Raw genomic sequence first — 21,528 nt, 5'->3', positions numbered from 1 at the left:
GCCACATAGCGAGTCCTGAAGGGAACCTGAGACCCCCAAGGCTCGGGAATAAGGAAGTCCCCAAGGGGTCCTGGATGTGGTAGGGCTGCCAGGTCCCCTGCCAGTGACAAGGATCTCAGGACAGAGGTCCCGAGGCTGAGCCACGAAGGGCCCATGGTGCTGCGGACAAGCAGCTGGGTCCATAGGAGGAATCCTCCACCCCGTCCCCCACCCCCAGGATTCTGCGGGCCAGTCCGAGTGTGACCGCAGTCCTGGACCCAGGCAGACCCCAGGTGCGGTGGGCATCCGGGCTCCAGGAGGCTCCTGGCTGGACAGGTGGTCCTTCCCAATCCCCACCCCCCCTCCAGGACCCAGGCCTCCTTTTTGGGATCACGTGCGATTATTCAGCAAGTCCCGAGAAAGAGCAGGAACTTGTGGGAAGATGTGAGAGACCCGCAGATTTGTGTTCAAATTCTGATCCCACCGGCAGCCTGCTGGGTGACCTTGGGCGAGCATACTTCTCTGTAAAATGAAGATAATGATAGTCCCCGCTTTGGAGGGTTTGATGAAACAGTGCAAGTGACAGGTCTAAGAGGGTCCCTGGCAATAGCAGGTGCTTCGTGGCGGTAAAGACCCCCTGCCCCGCGGCTCCACAAGCATCAGTGAGCCCTTCTTAACGGCTCCATGTAGGGAGACGTCGTAGTCAGCCCAGGCTGCTTTAACAAAAGTACCGTAGACTGGTACTTAAACAACAGAAATGTATTCCTCACGGTTCTGGAGGCTGGGAAGTCCAAGGTCAAGGTGCCAGCCATTTCAGTTCCTGGTGAGAGCTCTCTTCTTGTCTTGTAGACAACCATCTTCTCGCTGTGTCCTCACCTGGCTCAGAGGAAGCAAGCGCCCTGGTGCCTCTTCTTATAAGGGCACTAATCCCATTGCCAGTTCTCTGCCCTTGTGACCTAATTACCTCCCAAATGCCCTATCTCCAAATACCACCACACTGGGGATTAGAGTTTCAGTTTATGAATTCGGGGGGGATACCAACATGCAGTCTATAGTGGGGGGCTTACAATTTAGCTAGAGGGGAGGATCTCTCCCTGGGATACAACTGGGCAGAATTTGACTACGTGGCACCCTGACTATAATGGGTAGAGAGGAAAGTTCAAGATCAGCGTGGGATGTAGTCAGAGAAGGCGGCCCCAAGGCTGGGCCTTGAAGGGTGAACTGGACTTGAACTCATGTAAGAGAAGGCATCGGGGAGAAGGGCAGACACAGCCAAGGTGCAGGCGTGGGATTCGGCCTGGACCCGAGGGTGGGTAGGAGAGCATCGGAGAGCAAGGCTCCCGGGGGCGGGGGAGGGAGGCCGAGTGCTGTGCGTGGGTCAGCACTGGCCTCTGTGGGGCTGACACCAGAGGGTGGGGGACAGTCCTTCCCTGGGAAGCCACCCAGCTCGCCTCCGCCCGCCATCACGGAGCTCTGGCTTGTAATGGAGAAGGGGGGCGTCAGCGCTCAGGGGTCCTGGGCGAGGTGCTCAGAAGAGCAGCAGGAACCCAGTGCCTTGCTGTGCACGCCCGGGCTCCCCTGCCGAGGAACGGAGGTCCCGTGTTCTCGCCTGGGGCTCGGGATGCTTGGGGGGCGTCAGGGAGCCTCAGCCCAGCCCTAGATCGGACCTCACCTCCCAGGTCTGAGGCCCTCGGGCCACAGTCCCCGCTCCCTGTGGGGCTGCACACCCAGAGCGCCCAGCCTCTGAGCAGAGCGCCTACGCCCTCCCAGCCTGGGAGAGCCCTGCCCTCCAGCTGGGGACGCTGGGCTTCGGGCTCAGGCCCCGTGTCCTCCCTGGGCTCGTCTCGGCCCCCGTACTTCACACGATGGGCAGGCTCGCCCCCGTCCTGTTGGCATGGAGGCTCAGGGCAGAGGCGTCCAGTGCCGTGAGCCCCCAGGAACGCGGGCTGGAGTTAGACTTCCTCGGCATCCTCAGCCTCCCGGAAGTGCTCCCTGAGACGCTGGGCCAGAAGGCAGACTGGGGCCCACGGTCCCGGGCTCCACGCCCAGCCTTGGGTTTGCTGGGCCTCATTTTCCCCAATGCAGGCGGACAGCAAATCTCTTCCGGGCCCACACTCCTGACCTTGGAGCCCATAGGAAAAACCCCCAACCCTGAAGCTTAGGGAGCCTCCTGGGCCCAGAGAGGCTGAGCCAGGGCCCTGCAGAGTCCACGGAAACGTCTCAGCTACCAAGGCCCTGGAAAGCAAAGGCTGGGAGGAAGCAAGAGGATCAGTCTGGGAGGGCTTCCTGGATGAGGTGCAAGCCAGCTGGTGCATCCATGCTGGACCACTGTGTCCACCGGCTCTTTTTCTCCTCCAGGTGGCCGGGGAGGGTGGGGCTCAAGTTCCTGGTGGGACTGCCGGGTGTGCGAGGGAACGTGAGGACTTCTTGCCCACTCTCGCCCTGTCCCCCACAGGTGTGCAGGGCAGAGATGGGGGAGGAGAGGGTCTCAGCTGTGACCTGACCCAAGGTCATAAGAACTGGAGCTTCCTCGAAGGGGCAGAGAGAGGGTGTGCCAGGCTCCCCACGGCCCAGGGCTGCAGTGAAGGGAGGGAAGATGTGGCTGGGACGCTGTCCCCGGGCCTGGCTGCCATTCGGCACCAGCTGCACTGTCTCACCGCGGGTACCGAGACGTCACTGCTGTTTACAGTCCCCACACATCTGCTCTGAGTCACGCATTCATTCGTTCCGTCAATCGTCATTCATCAAATATTTCTGAGAGCCCACTGTGTGCAGAGAGCCGTGATGGGTTCTGGGAAAAGCTCATCGTCAGTAGGCCAACCAAGGGTGGATCCTTGGGAATCACAGAGGAGTGGATAAAGGATGTTGGCTGGATGCCAGGCAATTATTGCATTGGCTGCAGTAAGCGTGTGGGAGAGTCAGGAAAGGCATCGCACAGGAGGGCCCTTTGGCCTTGAGAAGGGCCAGGAGAAACAGAGGGTCCAATCCTCTTTCCACGCCAGCTCCTCCTAAAGTCTTCCCGGCCTTGACTGACAGCAACCCCAGGCCTAGAACTGTCCAGGCCCCAGTCCTTGGGAGGGTCTTGACCCCTCTCTTTCCCACAGACCCACACCTGGTCCATCAGCAAACCCTAACGGCTTCAAAAGATGCCCAGAGTTGACCATTCCTCACCACCGCCAAAGCCACCACCAGTTCCAAGCCACCGTCATCTCTCACCTTGATTTTTGCAGTCTGCCCAGGAGCCCCGCCCAGCAGCCAAGGGACCCTTCCACGGGGGAGCCAGGCTGTGCCAGTCCTCTGCTCCAAGCCGGCCGGGGGGCTCCCATCTCACTGGGCGAAAGGCCAAGTGATGGCCTCTGAGGCCTCCGCACACTGGCCTCCATCACATCCTGACCTCACTGCCTGCCGCCGGCCCCGTCTTTTCTCTCCAGCAGATGTGCCTCTGATCTTGCGATTCTCCGAACACACCCGGCACACCCTGCCTCAGGGCTTTGCCTGGGCTGTTCCCTCTGGCTGGAAACCTCTTCCCCAGATATCCATAGAGATTGTCCCCTCTCTTCTTCAGATCTTTACTCAAATGAACCTTCTCAGTAAAGCCTTCCTTGGTCACCGAATCAAATAGTCACCCCCTGCCCACAGCTGTTTCACATTCCCCTTCCTGCTTTGTTCTTTCTCCTTAGCGCTTCTCAGTAGCTGATGTTTCTGTCTATTGCCTGTCCCTCCCATTGGAGTGGACGTCCCACGAGGACAAGAGTTTTTGTCGGTCCCGTTCTCTGCTGCACCCGCGGCACCTGTCAGAGCTGGCGTGCGGAGGCGCTGAGCAGGTGTGGGCAACGGGAGGCCGGCTGGCCAGCTGCAGGCGAGACGCCACTCGGGCATCAGCCACCTCCGCAGCCTCCAGCCTGGCCTCGTGCACGTTCTGGGTGCTCAAGAAGTCCCTGCTGAGAGGTGGAAGGACATGGGGGGTGGGTGACATGGAAGAGAAAAGGGCAGAAGGAAGTGGGCATCAGTGGCTGGAGGGCTTTCCACAAAGGTGGAGGTGTCGGGACGTGATGAAGGACCTCATCACAGGGGTCAGGTGGGGACACGTTAAAGAAGGTGCTTGTCGCTCAGCCCCTGCTCTCCAGATCCTGACTGTGGGCATAGAAATCAAGAGAACCCTCCCCTCTTCTCTGCTCTGCCCTTAGCCCTCGAGAGAACCAAGTGTGGACTCACCTGCCCACTCCCCCTGCCTCAGATCCCACCTTCTCCCAAGGTCACCTTTCAAGGTCAACCAGGTGGGGGCAGCCTAGCCCTCCTTCCCAACTTCTCCTCTCTTCCTCACTCCCCACCCCCAGAAATCCTCTCTCAAACCGAGGGGCAGATCCCAGAATGCCCTCCCACAACCAGGGCTACATCCATTTCCAGTCACGGGCGGGGGATGTAACATCACACTGCATGCCTGTCCTTGGCCGTGTGCCTGTATCTTCATTCCTCAAGTTGCTTTAAGTTATCGGTCAACAGATGTGGTCAAATCGCTCATCCCACGCCCACCGCAGAGACTGCCAATGCCTCTGGAGAGAGAGGAGTGGGGTGATGAGCGATTTCGGGGGGCTGGAGATTGGGGACTTCCATGAATCCAAACCAGCCTCCTTCCCGAGTCCCCTCTGGAGCCCGGGCAGGGTGCAGCCCCCGCCACAGGCCACTGCGTCAACAGCACCCACTCCCTGCCCAGCCGGGCCTCTGCCTCAGCACACAGACCCTCGCCTTCTGTCTTCATTGGACCCTCCCGGCCAGGCGGTCCTGCAGAGTGGGGAGAGGAGAGGGGACGGGGCAGGAACCCCTCAGTGGGAGGGGCTGCCGTCTGGGATTGGGGGTGCTGTGACAGGGCAGGATCCTCTTTTTAGGGATCACTTGAGGAAGCATATATTGGCTTTATCGACTGCTGCTGGAATGGCTGTTGCCACGGCAGCCGAGCGCTCCCACTGCAGTAGAGGATGGTGGGAAACTCGGGATGTGAAAGGAATAAAGAGAGCCGGGTAGAGGGAGAGGCCTCACTGGGGAGCGTCTGTAAGTTCCAGGACGCCAAGATGACGATTTAAAGGGACCACCCCGTGATCACAGCAAGACCCTTTAGAGAGGGACAGCGGGAAGGTGAGCAGTACTGGGTGGACAGAGGGGGGACCGGTCCTCATGGGGATCAGCCCTGAATCAACCCAGGCGGTGAGCACGGAAGGTGTTTTCTGTCTCATAAATTGACAGGTGGTGTTTCATGCAGAGGGAGGATGGAGGGGGTCTGGTGCCTCTCTTCTGGAAAACCCTCTTTTCTAGAAGGAGGCAAAATTTCAGGAGCTGTTTATTGAAGGAAGGGGACGGGCATGGGGTTTGGGGCATGTGATATCCCTCGAGAGGAGACACAGGGGAATAAAGAGAGTGGGCAGGGACCAGGCTGAAACACAGGAGCCAATGAGGGGGTAAGATCCCCAGGAAGGCAGGAGGATCAGGTCCAGGGCAGTGGGCATCCAGGGACCAGGAAGCGCAAGTGGACAGCGCAACAGGTGGAGTAGTGTCAGAGCAACTCCAGGGACTGATGTGGGAGGAGGGAACCTACAGACGTGGGTACCAGAGGCGAGGGGCCGGAGGAGGCGCCGGACCTTGTCTACAGCAGCGCGCACGGGCTGGGGTGGACCACGGCGCAGATCATGATTTTCGGCTAGATGGCAGCCGGTTCATTGCTCCTTGTCTGCTAAGGAGGAGATTGAATTTGTGTACAGGAGGAGGACACACACACAACAAGCAAACTACTGTAACCTGGTACACTAGGGAACAAGTGTCCCCAGACTCTCAAGCTGCTGTTTTTAGGAATGGTGAGAGTCCCGCGTGATTGAATTAGCTGTGTCTTGTGCAAACTGGAGGAGACCCCGAGTAAGGATGAGGACTTCAGAAGCGATTGTGATTTCATGAAAAGCGGCCTGTGTCGGGGGAGGGAGCGCACGGTCACCCAGACCTTTGGCACTGACGATGGGACTGGATCCCCTCCTTGAGCTGGGATCTTGTGTCTGGGCTTAAGCATGAGTGTCCCGTGTGTGCCCAGAGGGAAGATCTCCTGATTGGCCTCCTCCTTTGGGCACTCTCTGTGCCCGGACCAAGTTCTGGCATGAAACCACTTAAGCCCCTTTACCCATCCTATTGCGTCTCACTCCCTATCTGAAATCACGATCCCAGCCCACCCGTGAGTCTCCTAAGTGCTGGACACAGGCCCAGAGGCCAGTCTGCATTGTGCCCTCTGCCACGGGACCTTCTAGTGAACTTGCACTCACTGCCCCTGCTCCCTGCCCACCCCCCTGCCCCATTTGAACCCTTCCCTATTTATACTGCATCCTACTCCAGGAAGCCTCTGAGATTTCCTCCACCTATTCTCCCACCTGCCAGCACGACCTCTTACTCCTATGCTCATGTGTATTGGGGACCTCCTAAGTAAGTGCCAGACCCTGGGGTTACAACATCAGTGAGACAGCCAGGGGCTCTGTCCTCCGGGGTTGGGAGTCTCCCCCTTGTCATTCCTGTAATCAGTATACACCCACCTCCGTCTGTCTGCCTGCAGCGAATGTGTTGATGTGCTTGACATTGCTGTTTCCCATGAAAAGGAGTATTATTTTCCCAGGTCTTGTATTGTTATCTTGCATGTCCTGCCAGACATTGAGTTCCCTGAGGGCAGAATCGCCATCTTTCTCTGTTTCTCCCATGCCCAGCCAAGGGTCCACGTTTCCTACCAAACACCCCTCTGCCTGAGAAGTCAGTGCTCAGTACTGTGGTCAGTGCATCCTCTCTGCCACGACACCTGGACTTGCAGACTTTATAGTGTCTCAGTCCAGGCCTGGGATGACGGAAGACAGAGTCCTGGGGACAGGACCCAGGAGCCATGCAGGGAGCAGGCCCGAGGCACAGCCCTCAGGCCTCCAAATCCACGTTACCAATACAGCGGCAGCATCTGCTCCACCAAGGTGCCGAGAGACACAGCTCCGTCCCTGAGAGCGTGGGTGCCGGTGGGGGAGACGGACACGTACACAAATGCCTCTCACACCAGGCAGGCTGTGATGAGTGCTAGCAGAGTGCGTGAAGCAGGAGACTCCGATTCTAGGGTGAAGGGGGGCCTGGGGCTAGAGAGATGGAGGTTGGGGATGAGGTGGGCAGGTATCCGATGGCTAGTGCTTTCTGGCGAATAGTTCTCAGGGCTGTGCCTTCCCCAGCGTGTGGCTCCGCTGGGGCCCACTCCTCCCTTTCTCCTGTCCCTCACTTTCTTGCCGGAGGACCGTTTGCTTAGGCAACTTGGCCCTGACCTGGGAGGCCGTGGAGAATGGGCAGTGTCGCCCTCTACTGAGGGACAGCCCCTTGCAAACGGCTGCCTGCTCGTCAGCCTCTAGCCTCCGCTCCCCACCCCACCCCAGCTCTCTTCCCTGGGCCCGGGTGGGAGGGGAGGGAGAAGGGCTCGGAAAATGTCGTTTTTAAGTGCTCTGCAGGCTCCACCGTAGCTCTGGCAGGCAAGGGGCCAGTGCTCAGCTTCCTCCTGATGCCCTGGGTTTGACAAAGCGCTTTGCAGGTCCAAAGTCCCTTTACCTCTGAAGCTGGTACTATAACCGCTGTGAGAGAAGACCGGGGGTGGGGGGGGAAATGCAGTGACTTTGACAAGGTCATGCAGTCACCGGGAACCCAATCTCCAGATCCCGAGAGTCAGTCCTTGCCTCCAAGGCCCTGAGGCCCCTGCCTAGTCAACCCTGGGCCCCGTCTTTCCAAGCCACCCTCGTCCACCCCCTGCCCCCGTCCTCCGGAGGCATCCCGCACTTCAGGAGGGCAGCCTGGAGCCCCAGAGACTGAAGGCAAGTGGGGGGCCGGGAGTTTCCCGGGCGACCTGGATATTGTTTCTCCACGCCCGCCTCATCTCCCCCCAGGCCCCACGAGCCCACTCTCCCTCCGCGTCCCGAGCCGCCCAGTCTCAAACCCTTTTACCCGCACGCCCATACCAGCTCAACGGAACCTTTCCACCGCGCCCCCCGCCCCCACCCCCACCTCCGGGCGCGGCAGGGGGCAACCCGTGCCCCGAACCTGCCCGCCTCGGCGGGGAAAGCGAGGAGAAGACCGGGTCGAATCCTTCATCTCCCCCTACCCCCTACTCATCCGCCCCTGGCTCTCGGCTGCAGATACCACCCCCTCTCGAGCCAGAAATAGACTCTCTCTCCCCCACCTCCCGGCGCTCGCGCACACCCCTCCCCTTCTCCGCCGGCTCCTCCGCCTCCCCCCTCCTTCCTGCGCTCCGAGCCGCAGCCCACAGCCTCCGCTCCCGCTGGCGGGCGGCGCGCGACCCACGGGACCCACCGGCCGGCGGGCGGGCGGGGGACCGGGTCCCGGCGCCGGGCACCTCCGAGCGCCAGCCAGCTGCGGGGCTTGCGTTCTTCTTTGATTGATTTTAAGATTTTGATTTGTATTTTCCCCGCCCCGCCCCTTTTCCTCCGACCCCGCCCCATCGCTCCACGGCTTCCGCGCTCCTTCCCTTTCCCCGGCTTCCTTCTTCGCGATTCTTTCCCGGGCGCCTCGGCTCGCCTCCTCCCCGCTCCCTCGCTCCCTCCTCCTTCCTCTCCCCTTCCTCCTCGGTTCCTTCCGTCCTTTCTCTCCCCCTCCCCTCCCCTCCCCCGCCTCCTCCCTGCGCGCTCCCCCCCCCCCCCCGCCCCCGGTGCCTGCAGACGCGCGGATCGTCCATGCGCTCCTCGCGGGCAGAATGCTGGGCGGCAGCGTCAAGAGCGTGCAGCCCGAGGTGGAGCTGAGCGGCGGCGGCGGCGACGAGGGCGCGGACGAGCCTCGGGGCGCGGGCAGGAAGGCGGCGGCGGACGGCAGAGGCATGCTGCCCAAGCGCGCCAAGGCGCCGGGCGGCGGCGGCATGGCCAAGGCCAGCGCGGCGGAGCTCAAGGTCTTCAAGTCCGGCAGCGTGGACGGCCGAGTCCCCGGCGGGCCGCCCGCCTCCAACCTGCGCAAGCAGAAGTCGCTCACCAACCTCTCGTTCCTCACGGACTCTGAGAAGAAGATGCAGCTCTACGAGCCCGAGTGGAGCGACGACATGGCCAAGGCGCCCAAGGGCTTAGGCAAGGCGGGCCCCAAAGGCCGCGAGGCTCCGCTGATGTCCAAGACGCTGTCCAAGTCCGAGCACTCGCTCTTCCAGGCCAAGGGCGGCCCAGCGGGCGGCGCCAAGACCCCCCTGGCCCCGCTCGCCCCCAGCCTGGGGAAGCCGAGCCGGATCCCGCGCGGCCCCTACGCCGAGGTCAAGCCGCTCAGCAAGGCTCCCGAGGCAGCCGTGAGCGACGACGGCAAGTCGGACGACGAGCTGCTCTCCAGCAAAGCCAAGGCGCAGAAGGGCTCCGGGCCCGTGCCCCCCGCCAAGGGCCAGGAGGAGCGCGCCTTCCTCAAGGTGGACCCCGAGCTCGTGGTGACCGTGCTGGGAGACCTGGAGCAGCTGCTCTTCAGCCAAGTGCTGGGTGAGTCCTGCCTCCCTGCCCCACCCCTGCCTTTCCCCTCGCCCGCTGCCAGGGAAGGTGTGGGGAGAGCGGCGGGGCTCTCTAGACCCCGGGTCGGGCTATGCGGGGACACTGCATACCCCAGATGCACAGGGCTGGCCCATCCCCAGGTGCATATGGCTGAAGTGCGCCCTGGTAGAGACGTCCCCAGGCTGCGGCTCTGCTCTGGCCTGCCGGAGGTGAGGCTGGACAATGGGGTGGGGGGCTTAGCTCCTCAGAAATAGAGCCCATCAGCTTCCCGGGATCTTAAAGCCTAGAATCTTAATACGGCAAAACCTGGGGGGCTGCTGGTGACCTCTGCCGTGTGCGGTCTGTGCGGGGCAAGAGCGCATTCAGCATTGCCGGGGAGCGCCGGCGGGAGCCGATCTAGAGCACAGATGTGGGGAAAGCAGATGTGAGGGCTGTTTGGCCGCGGAGCAGAGCTGAGGCTCCGCTTCCTCTCTGGATCCCCGGTGGGAGCACGAGTCGGATTTCCCGGGTATGGGCTGTGGCAAGGAGACACGACGGGGGCCTGGGGGCAGGCGGGCAGCCAGCTGCCCGCATCTGGACGCGTGTCCTGTACCTCGGCCCCGGCCCCAGGCCTGGGCCAAACCCCTACCCCACCCCACTCCCCAGGTTTTTAGGGCGTGTGGAAAGGTCTGGGCTTTCGCGCGGAGACTCCTGGTTGACTGGGAAGCCTTTGCCTTTTGGCTAATGGAAGCCGAGCGGGCGGGAAGGGAGGAACAAAGCTCGCTCGGGCGGAGGAAGCGCAGAGAGCTGCCCCATTGTTCTCCGAGCCTGAAGAGCCTAAGCAAAAAACCCGGAGCGGGCCCGGAACTGCGCTTGCTTTCCCCGGGGACCCTGTGCCCTGAGAGGGAGGGACCCGGGATGCGCGGGACGCAAGGCCGCTGCGCCTCGGGAGCCGGCGCGGGCCGTGCCGGGGCCACGAGAGGACAGCGGCGAGGCCCGGAGCCGGGCGGCCGCCGTGGCTCCGCGGACTTGTTGCGGTGGCGGGGATGTGGGTCCTCCGGCGCCGAGGGATCCGAGCTTCCCGGGTACCAGGCGGGCTGCCAGCCCCGCTGGGGGCTGGGAAGGGGCGTGTGCGTGCGCGTGTGAGGGGCGGGACCGACGCGGGCTGCGGTCCGAGTGATGGGCAGGACGAGGTGGGGCGCGTGGGAATGGGGGGTGAGGTGCTCGCCTGGCGGCCTGGAGAAGTCAGAGCTGGGAAGACTGGTTCGACCTACCGCGACCTTCCCGGGACCCACAGGCCCCGTGTGGGCCAGGACGAGGGACCCCCGAGCAGGGGCAGGGATTTGGAGCTTTGGATTCAGAGGCTCACAGAGGAGGCCGCATATGGGCTCTGCAGGGGCAGTCGGGGGTCTGGACAAGGGCAAAGAGGGGGGCGCAGCGGCCTGAAGGCCCGGCCTCCGCAGGCAGGGACCCGTGGGGATGAGGGTGGGGGCAGAAGCTGAGGGGCGGCCCCACCCCTCCCCCACCCCTCCCCCACCCCTCCCCCCTGTGCCGAGTGCTGCCCTCAAGGAGCTTACAGTCTAATGGGGGTGAAACAGACAGTAAAGGAGAAAAGAAGGAAAGAAATTCCAGGCACCAAGGAAGGCTGTGGAGAAAATGGGGGCGGGGCCTGCTTAGGCCTCTCTAAGGAGGTGGTACTGAGCTGTGACTGAGGCCAGGGAAGGTGCAGGGGCAGGTGGGGAGAACACTCTCTGCAGGGCTACGAGGGGGTGGGGTGGGATGGGGGAGAGGAAGCGGGGGCTGTCTCTGGGGGGAGTGGAGGGAGTGTCAGCGACACAGAAGAATAGAGGGCACAGCCCCCCTTCAAGGTCAGGGCTTCCCCAGCCCTGCGCGTCCCTACACTGCCCCAGGACCTAGCTGCCTGGCCGAAGCCCTCTTAGTTGCATCTCAAGAGGCAGTGACCACAGAAACCCTGGCAGATAGTCGTAGAGCTGGTGGGCGAGGGGAGAGGAGGGCAGGGGGAGAGGCTTTGCTGTAACCCCTCACGCCCACTCAGCACTTGTCATGTCTCAAAGCGCGCCCTGGGAGTGAGGGGAGAACAGGCCCCATTTCCCAGGCGGTCCGGAAACACAGGGTCAGAATCTCGAGGGGCTTGGAGTCTTCCCTGAGCCAGTGATGGGAAGGCAGATTCTGCACGTCTGTCCTGATTGCTAAGTCGCAGGTCTGTGTAGGGGACCTGATTGAGGGAGGGGAGTCAGCGGGCAAACAGGGGCCTGACCAAGCTGGTGTGTGCTGGGCATGGGCCACCAGACCGGCCCTGATGACCCCACGGCGGGGCTGGTGCGGGGAGAGGGGTGGAAAGTCTGGTGAATGTGCTGGACTGACCCCGGGCGGGGCTGGCCCCAGGAGGGCAGTGCGGGGGCACTGAAGGGTGGAGCGGGGAGGGCAGGGGAGGAGGCGGGAGAAGATGATGGCCAGGTAGAGCCCCTCTCCTGTGTGGGATGGGGTGGGGGAACAGGAGAACACATGAAGGTGTCCGGGTTGTCAGGACCCTCCCTGGAGAGCAGAGTGGCCCCTGGGGAGACGAGTGGACGCCTCTGCCTCCGGATGGTGGTGAAGGACGCAGGCTCTACACCCGTGAGCCTCCAAGTCAGGACACGCTTACTCCCTGGGACCATCTCAGACCCCGGAAGCTGCCCAGCCCCGGTTGCTGGAGGGAGAGGGAGTGAGGCATCCCCGAATAAGAGCCTTTCTGGAATGAAAGGGAATGAAAGCTGATCATGGCTTGCCAGAAATCAGCTGGGGCCCAGATGGTCCAGACAGGCGCCCTGCCCTTCCCTCGCTTTGGAAGCTGCCAAAGAACTAGGGTCCCACTGGGAAACCCTAGAAACTTGGAAGACTGAGGGGTGAGTGTCCGGGGGAAGGGGGCCTGTCTCAGGGATCATATGCCCTCGGACCCTGGTGGACAGTCCATGTCAGGCAGTTCGGCTCCAGAGGGAAGGTCACCGGCCCCTGGCCTGGGTCTGGGGCAGGCAGGAGGCCGCAGTCCTGAGTTCCCTGTGCAGAAGTCCTAAGCTCTGTGACCTCCTCTGGGACTCACGTTCCCCAGTTGTGAATGGCAGAGCTGCTCCATGGCTCTCTCCTACCTGTTGGCATCAGGGAGGGGTGCAGATAGAGGTGGTCAGACCTTGACAGGGCCCCAGGTGCCTAAGAGAGCCTGTCTTAACTCAGAGCAGTTACGTACACAATCCCGTCCCGACCACACTCCTCCACCTCCTCAGCCCTGGGTCCGAGGACCTCCAAGCAGTCTGGTGACCCCACACACACTGCACCCCCTTTTCAGCCCTCCAGACAAGGGGACCAGGTCAGGTGCAAAGGAACCCAGGCGGCTGGAGCGCCTGGTCCCACTTCCTCAGAAAGTGTCTGGACCCACGTGAGGGGTTGCCGTGACAACGGTTAGGCCCTCAGAGACGCAGGCCAAACAGAGCAGGGGAAGGAAGTCAGGAAATTATCTGTTTCTAAGCCAGTGGGTTGATGTGGGTTTTTTTGTGGGGGGGTGGGAATTTACTCTAGAGATTACATTCTGGGATGCTGTGAATAGGGGGAGGGAAGAAATGGCTTCTCAGATGGCTTTCTTCCTTGTTATTCAGTGCACTGGGGGGTCGGTGGGTGGAGGATTCTTGGGAGTCCTCCAAGATCCAATGCCCGAGCAGCCAGGCCGCGTGTGCAAGCTCACCCACACTCTCGTGCCCAAGGCTCTACACGCAGGGCCGTTCCTGGTGCCTTCCCAGTGGTTCCCCAGAGGCCCGGCAGGAGAGTGAGGGCGCTGACTTGCAGCCTTCCCGGGCTTGTAGAGCCACAGGTGAAGGAAGGCAAGGCCTGCAGGTGAGCGCGTGCGTAGCGGAGGGGCAGCTGGCACAGGCCCTTCCCGCTGCGGGGCCTCTGCCTCCTCAAGGGTAGCGCTGGAGAGGACGTTTCTTTTCTCCTCGTGTCCAGGGCTAGGCTTCGGGCTCCATCAGGGCCCGTGGGGTCCTGCTCTTACCCTCTGGGCCTTGCCCTGCTCAGGCCGCTGCAGCCAAAGCCGTCTTCCTCCCCATCCCTGGGCAGCCACGGCCCTGCTGCTGCCGAGAACGGATGGGGGACGGGAAGGCCTTGGGGTAGCTCCTGTGCTCTGGGGACAAGGACACGTGGAGGGGAAGTGCCCAGGGCTTCTCTCAAGGGAGATGCCCTCGGTGGTCAGCAGCGGCTCCACCCCCAGGCCCCAGGCCCTCCTGGATGGGGGTTGAAGGCGGAACAGCACCAAGTCGCCTGGAATCCTGGGCTGCTTTCTGACCATTAGCTCTCGTGCCACCCCCTAACATCTCCTGCGGCCGCAACCGCCACCCCTGTGGCCTGTCCCCACCCAGCTGCCAACACCGGAGGCTTTGTCTTCTGCAGACCTCCAGCCTCGGCCTGCTCTGGGCCGCCCCCCACACCCGTGCCCACAGCCCACAGCCTCTAACCTCTAGGGCTGGGGGTGCAGGCCGCTCCACGGGGCTCCAGGGAGAGCGGGTCCTGCGCTGACCCGGCTGAGCAGAGCCCCCAGGCCCATCCCTGCTGCTCTGCGTCGCCTTCTTGTACAGCCGGGAGAGAAGAACCCTCTCCGTGCAGAGCCCCCGCCTCCCCCCTGGGATTCACAGAACACACAATGGAAATTGTCTGGTTGAGCCACCCACCTAAAGCAGAAATTACTCCCTCCTAGCATCGTAGGCAAGTGGGTGTTCTGTTTACACACTCCCAGTGACAGAGAGCTCACTACCTCATTTTCCTGGAAAGCCCTCGTTATCAGAAAGCCCGCTAAGCAGAGTTTCTGTCTCCTGAGAGTTTCCACCTGTGGGTGCAGACCTGCTCTCCGGATCCTCTCGGGTCAGGCTGGCCTGCCTCTCAGATGCCTGACTGCATCCCCTCGCATCTTTCCTCCCTTCGCCCCCTTTTCCTCTTTCTCCCGTCTGTCTTTTCTTTTGCAGTAAGACTTGGTAGGGGGAGGGGCCGAGCTGTTCCCCTGATTCCTGGGCCCCGTGGAGTCCAGTCCCCAGCTGGACCCCCCCACCCCTCATAAGGTCTGTCCCCCAGCACCTGGCCGACCTGGGCTCCCTCCCACAGCGTCTCCCTCGGCCTGGAGGCCTGCGGCGGCTGGCCTGCCAGCCAAGGGGAAGTGGATGCCACATGCTTCTCATTTGCGTTGGCTGACCTCCTCCCACAGCCTGTTTGCATTACCCAGCTGCGTCTGATGTCCCCGGGGCCCGCAGCCTCCCTCTCTTGCCGAGGAAGGCCGGGGGGCCGGGCGCAGCTCGCTGGCCCTGTGTGGGCAGGCTGCGCTCCTGCGTGGAAGCCTTGGAAGGCTGCGTCAGCCCTCAGAGCGGGCACCGCCCCCCGCAACTTCCCCTACTGTGGCTTCTGGGGACCCGGCCCCTGCAGGGAGAGGAAACCGGAGCCCCCTGGGTCCAAGGCGTCCTTCTGACCAGCAGGCATCAGGGCTCAGACCGGGAAGATGCCCCCGGAGGGTGTCTGTCTCCCGGAGCTGTGCCCAGGGCGTGTCCGGCGTGGTCGCAGCCGCGTGTGCCCGGAAGGGCGGATCCCAGCTCTTCGTCTCTGATCGGCACCTGTGCCTCTGGCAGAAGAAGGGGCAGATTGCAGGGGTGCGGCCGGTGGGGGGAGCGAGCACGTGCGGGGTCCCCACTGGCACTGAGGCGGGAGAGCACGGACACCACCTTGGGCATGTTACAGGTTCACCCCGAGGGCTCGGGCTCCGGCAGTGTCCAGGCTCTCGCCGCCAGCGCTGCCTGTTTACCGCGCGGCTCTTCTCCAGCTCAGCTCTGGCCAGAGCTTGGCCGGTGGCCAGGGCGGGCCTTGGCCTGAGCCCTCATCAGGTCTATTTTCGACATCCCGATGATATGTTTCAGGGCCTCTGCAGCGGGCGGTTCCTGCACCGTCTTCTAATTTCCGAGCAGCAGCGCTCGCTCTGAACCGACTTCCCAGGGTGCTTGCTCACGAGCCTCGGGCATGCGAAGCCAGGGTGTGGGCCCTGTGTGCCCAGGCTGGTCCCCGGGGAAGCTGGCTCGTCTGGAAGGGTGTCCAGCTGGGGTGCTGCCATGGGGAGTGGTCTGGTGAAAAGCGCTGGAGTTTTCTTGGAGAGCCAGGCAGTCAGCCGTGACCTTGGGCTGCATAGGGAGGTAGTGAAGATTGAGAGCGCAAGACAGGCAAGTGTGTGGGGAAACCTGCGCGTAAACCTTCACGTCCAGACGTAAACCCCCAGGACGTAGATGGAGCTGGGAGTCAGGGTGTGCACGAGGGTGCACAGGGGCTGGGTGTGTCACGTGGAGCGGTGCACAGAAACACTTGCACACTCGGCCCCTAGCAGCTACGCACAGACCGAAGGGGTGTGTGTGTGTGTGTGTCCGTGTGTGCGCGTGTGTGCGCGCACACAACTGTCCGGGCGTGAAAGAGTCTGAACCACGACCAGGCTGGAACAGCTTCCCCCAAAGAGACCCCCAGGCAGAGAGCGCAGGGGTTGGGGCTCCCTGCCTGGCTCCTCTCCCAGAAAAGAGCCTTGAGGAGGACACAGGCTCCCTCTGCCCTTGGTGACCGCTGAGCAGGCCCTCCCTTTTGGGGGCGCAGGCAGCCACCCGGGAGGCCGGGCTTCTCTGTGCAGAGCCCTCAGCTGCCATAGGCCACGGGCTCCAGCACACCCAGGCTGCGGAGTGGCCTCCCCAGGGCTCTGGGACCTGATGCTCCACAGGAGGAAAATGGGCCCAGAGAAAGTGATGACCTACCAATAACCAGCACCCATAGACCATGTGGGGCATGAGATTCTTGTCCCTTAGGTTTAGTGAGTCACTTACTGCCCACAGTGACCCTGTGACCCTGCGCTTACCACTGAGCAAACAGAGACACTGGTCGGTGGGTTGGCCGCCCGAGCCAGGAGAGCAGGTGGGCCGCGGGGCCAGGACTTGACCTTGACCCCTGTGATGTCAGCTTCCAGGAGCCTCAAGACCCCTCCCCCCACAGTGTTGAGTTCTATTCCATTTAATTCAGGATTGCTGTCAAGCGGTCGCTGTGGACAAAGCACGAGCTCCTGGGGTTGCGGCTTTGGGCCCCGCTCGCCAGCTGCTGGCCTGCTGGATGAGGAGATAGGGATTCCTGCTCATCCCAGGGCAGGGCAGGTGCTACGGAATAGTTGGGAAGGGGTGCGGGGGAGAGCAGGCTGGCCTGGAGCCGGTCGGCGTGTGGGGTGAGTGCGGTGCAGCGGGCAGGAGGGGACGCTGTGGACAAGTGACCTGCGCTTTGAAATGCAGGTTGGGATCCCGGCAGCAGAGATGGGAACGGAAGAAGGAGGTAAACGGGGGGCTTCATCGTGGGTACCGTCCGGCTGCGGGAGAGGCAGGGAAGGAGGTGGACGAGCAGGTTGGGGGCGGCCCTGACGTGACCATGACCGGCCCCAGGGGTTGCGCTAGGCTCTGGGCAGACCTTTGGGTGGGAGCTGTCAGGGCTTGCCCCCAAAGGCCCCCGAAAGAGTCCCGGCTCTGGAATCGGTCCTGGGAGAGGGTTGCTGAGTGAGGACACCAGCCGGCCCAGGGCCTCGCAAGTTCCACATCTGTTCGCTGGAGCGAATGTGGCCCTTGCTGCCCCTGCAGTGTCCACATGGGAGGGACGAGGGGGAGGACGCCTCTGCGCCCAGAAGTTTGTCTTTGATGAGCAGCAGCTCTGATTAGGCCTGAGGGGTCAGTACTTTCCTGCCCCAGCCCCCGGGAGAGCCTAGACCCGTAGCCCACCGCAAAGCTGAATCAGACCATACATGGCGGCAGCAGCAGCGTGTAAACCAGTGTGAGGACGGACAGAGTATTCCAATGACGTACAACTCGGTTGGCGTGAAAAGAGAGCCGTGCGTAGGGCGGGCACTGCATTTCGGCTCCAGGGTACTTGCTCCATCCGGGAAGCCTTCCTGAAGGAGTTAGGAGTTGGGAGCTGTTTAAAGGAATCAGAAACACTTGGCATAAGGGGCGAAGGCATTCCAGCCACCCAGCTTTCCTTGGAGGGGGTGGGAGGACCGGACTGGACCTCGCCGCTTGGGAGCCCTAGGAACAGACGGTCCTCGAGGGCCGTCCCGGGTGGGAGGGCTCGAGGTGGTGCGGGTGCCCCAGGGGAGGATGGGGAGCCCTGTACCCAATGCAAATCCTCCTCCTCCTTTGTTCTTTGGACCAGTTTCCGTGCCCTGGGCATTGCCATGGGGTCCCACTGTCCCAGGAGCTGGGGTGTTTGGCTTTGTCCTGGAGTCGGGTACCCCCAGGAGTCCAAGAGTTCAGGGTTGCTGGAGGACGCAGGCGTGTCACAATGTCTCAGGGTTTCCATGGACGGTGACAAGGCGTCCAGGGGTGCTGGAGCGTTCACCGCCTGGCCTCCCTTCGTCCGGCCCCGCGGGGAGGGCGTTACAGCAGCGATGGCTGCGGTGCCCCCTGGGCGGGCGGGCAGGCGGTGCTACTGCTGTCATGTGGACAGCAGGGACCGCGAGGGCCGCTCCCCAGCCCCAGGGTCAGGGCTCAGCCTTGGGCCGCCCGACGCCCGGCCCACCCGGTGGGGTTGGCTTGAGGCTCAGTGGGCAGCCTGGAGAGGCCGCCCCTGCTTCTGCTGCACATCAGGAGGCCTCCTGGACGCCCGGCAAGGCCTCCCTGCTGGGCACCTCCGCCCAGCCCGTGGCTTGCGGGCCTCCCAGGGCCTGGCCGCAGGGTTTGAGCTCCCAGGAAGAAACATCAGAGCCCAAGACGCCGCTCGGCCTTGTACTCTGCAGGGGGGTCAGCAGACCCCCTCCTGAGGCCCCATGGTGGTCCCCGGGACACCCAGAGGCAGGAATCACTGGGGATTGACAACAGCAATGACTAGCACTTAGTGGGCACCCACTGTTTGCCAGCTGTGCTGAGCGCTTTGTGGGAACCCAGGTCAGCCTCACAATGAGACACTATTCAAGGGTCACACGCAGACTATTTCACAATCCTCGCAGACCATTTCACAATCCTCTCGGGCCAGGCTGCAGAACTGGGGATGCCTGGGGCTCCCTGTTACGCCGGAAGTTAACCCCGTGGGTGCCGAGTCGTGGGGTCCCAGGGGCAGGGCGGGGGTGGAGGAGGAGTGCTCATTTGCCGCAGGTGTGGGAGCTGTTCGTCTTCAACAGCCAGTGTGGCCCTCCTGGTGCGTCGCTGTCGACTGGAAACCCCACTCTGACACGGACTTAGACGTGAAGAAGCTTAGAGGAGCCCGCGGTCACTCGACAAGTTCACGTAGAGCTGAGATTCAGCCGAGGCTTGATTCGGGCTCATCCAGACTCTTTTGCCTCTGGCACAAGTAGGCATGTCTGCCCCCCCTTGCCCTGTAGACAGTCTAGAGCCTTCAGGCTGATACGGTCCCGAGAGCCCCGATCTGTAAAAATCAGTTCTCTCCGGCCCTCGGCAAACGTTCCTCGGGTCCCGGGACCCTGCGTCCCAGCGTGTCCAGTCTGGGAAGCAGACCGCGGACGGACAGTCACGGGGCAGCCGTGGCCGGTGCTGGGGCTGCAACGCCCAGAGCTGCAGGCAGGCTATGGGGAGAGGGCTTCCCCCGTGGACGGGAAGGTCGTGGCCACAATGAGGATGACCAGACCGGCCGGAGAGACAGGGCCCTTTGCGTCCGCCTGGGATAAGCCGTTCCCCTGGCCCCTCTGCCTGTGAACCCTGGACCTGTCCCTCGTAACCGTGGAGCTTGAGTAAGCCCTGTAATGCCTCAGCCTCCCTGGTGGTCAAAGAGGGGTCAGACTTGCCAGCTGGCAGCTCGGGGAGGGAAGGGCTGGCCCCGGGCTGAGGCCACAGATTCAGCCCTGTCTTCATCTCAGGGGCTGAGTTCTCCTCCCCCCCCCCCACCTCCTTGCTCCCCCGTGGCCAGTGGCTCCTGATTTCTAGATTAGATTCTGCCGAACGCTGCGTCTGCAGGAAGTGGAGGGCGGGGGCGGTGGTGTTAGCGTCACGGAAGATCCAGGGGCTCATAACACTATCTGTCAATCATTATGTGATATGTACCAGGCACCGCGCTGAGCACTGTACGTGTATTCATTCATTTAACCGTCAAGAACAACTTAGTGGGTTAGGTGCTGTTTTTATCCTCATTTTACCGGTGACAAAACTGAGAGGTTAAGTAACTTCCTCAGAGTCACACAGCCAGGAAGGTAGGAGCCTGGGAACCACCCGCGGGCAGACTGGCTCAAGCGCCAGCCTCCTTAACCACGGTGCTACAGGGCCCCTCGCCGGTGGAGAACTCTGGCCTTGCGGAGTTCCACAGACACGGCAGATCCTCTGGGTAGCCGCCCTGTCCTTTATTCTAAATAGCGTGGCCCTGTTCTGAGGTCTCCTGCAGGAGTTTGGCGGCACAGGCAGCCGAGCGCGTCCCCCGGCCCCCCTTGGTCCCCGCTGCCAGGCTGAGGACAGTGTGTGGGGTCTGTGGTTGGGGCACTTTCAGCACAGCTGTGTTCACGTCGCCCCCCTGCACACTTGTCCCGGCAGGACCGTGGCCGGCCCGAGAGCTGCAGGGGACGGCGTGTCCGCCCTTGGCCGGAACCCGGCGTCTCTGGGGCCCTGGCTGCCTGGCCTAAGAGGAAAGCACCGGCCTTGAGTCGTGCAGATGAGGGTCCAAATGAACCCTGCTGCTCACCTGCTGGCTGCCCTTCGCCCTCCTCGAAGCCGTCCCTCATCTGTAGGATGGAGCTTACGCGCCCTGCGCGGGGGTAATGAAGGGGATTCAATAGAAGAGGGAGCCAGGGAGCCTGGCACCGCCGATGACCATGCGGTTCGTTCTGTTGCCGCCTTCCCTGCAGGCCTCAGACCCCCGGCCTCTTCATCCTGATCCCGGGGCTCCGCAGACCTGGTGGCGACCAGTGAGCCCAATGGCGTCACTCACGGATTGGCTCCAGTTCAGCCCTGGTAGTTCAGTTCAGTTCAGTGTCTTGGTTGTGTCTGCAGCCAGCTTGGGTGGAGGGGGAGTTTGTTACAGGACAGGGAGAGTCTTGCAGGGCTGGGGGTGGAGGCAGGGGCAGCCGGGTTTGCGGGGGGAGGGGGCCGGCCTTACTGAGCCTCTTCTCCTGCTCCGCGTTCGTTACTGCCCCGCACGCCTGGTTGCTGCCTTTTGAACCACAGACCCACCCTCCTGCCGCTGGTCCACGAGGCAGAACGTGGTGCCCACGGCTCCGGGCTCCTCTGTGCCAGAGATCTGCTAGTCTCCCCTGGGGGGTGGCAGACTGGTGGGTGATGGCCTGAGAGCCATCACAGGAGACAGGGAAAACACATTCTCCAGAAGTCGACTGTATCAAAAGTGTTTATTAAGGTCATTCCTCAGCCGAGTGGCTGTTTAGACTTTGATAAAAAGAAAATAGCAGAAACAGTATGAAAAGAGGGGTTGAAAGTGGGTGTGTGAAGGTGGCAGAAGGAGCAGCTTGTGTTCAAGTTCATTACCTGGTTCCTGGACTTTAGCTCAGGCCTGGGTCCTGTCCAGATCAGAGACAAGCTGGCAGTGCCCTCATTTCTGGGAGGGATGGGGACTCAGGCCTGACCCGGAGCTTTGTGGTGGCCTGATCTGTCCCGTCCCCACCCCAGGTCCTCTGGAATCGTCCTGCCCCGTTTCCAGGCCCTCCTTCGGCCAACAGCCCCTCTGGTGGTCCTTGTAACGTCCTCCAGGGCTGAGACCTGGAACCCACCCTGCTGGCTTGTTATCACACAGCTGGGAGGACATCTGGGGGGGGATGAGGCCAAGACATCCTGGCTCCTTCCTTATCTCAGGGAAGCACAGGTGATGGGGTGACGCTGACCCGTCCCTTCCCACAGGCGTGCGGCGAGGGCCTGGGTGTTGGGGCCGGGCTTGGGGGCCCACTGGCCTGGTGTTGGGGGTGGGATTCCGGTGGGGGATGGGACGGGATTTGCCCCAGAGGATCCAGCCCTGCCTCTGAGCCAGAGGAGCCCAGCCAGGCCTGGGGCTGGGCAGGGGCTCGGTTCCTGCCACTTCCCCA

The 21,528-nt window shown here is 62.5% G+C and overlaps 1 protein-coding gene across 6 annotated transcripts in view; it reads left to right on the top strand.

Moving 5' to 3' along the window:
- The window catches only part of NAV1 (neuron navigator 1), a 215,089-nt gene that overhangs the window by 74,130 nt on the left and 119,431 nt on the right, over positions 1 to 21,528 (top strand). For 5 of the 6 annotated variants that reach the window (XM_082462991.1, XM_082462992.1, XM_082462989.1 and 2 more), the window contains one exon: positions 8,697 to 9,482. The exons of the other annotated variant lie outside the window; for it this stretch is intronic. In XM_082462991.1, coding sequence (XP_082319117.1) covers positions 8,697 to 9,482 — 786 coding nt within the window. The remainder of the gene's footprint in view (positions 1 to 8,696; positions 9,483 to 21,528) is intronic. 6 annotated transcript variants of the gene reach the window in all.

Source organism: Balaenoptera physalus, assembly GCF_965194825.1.
Source record: "Balaenoptera physalus genome assembly, chromosome: 1".
NCBI lineage: Eukaryota > Metazoa > Chordata > Mammalia > Artiodactyla > Balaenopteridae > Balaenoptera > Balaenoptera physalus.
Note: the sequence above shows the minus strand (reverse complement) of the source record. Positions and strands in the feature narration are given on the sequence as shown.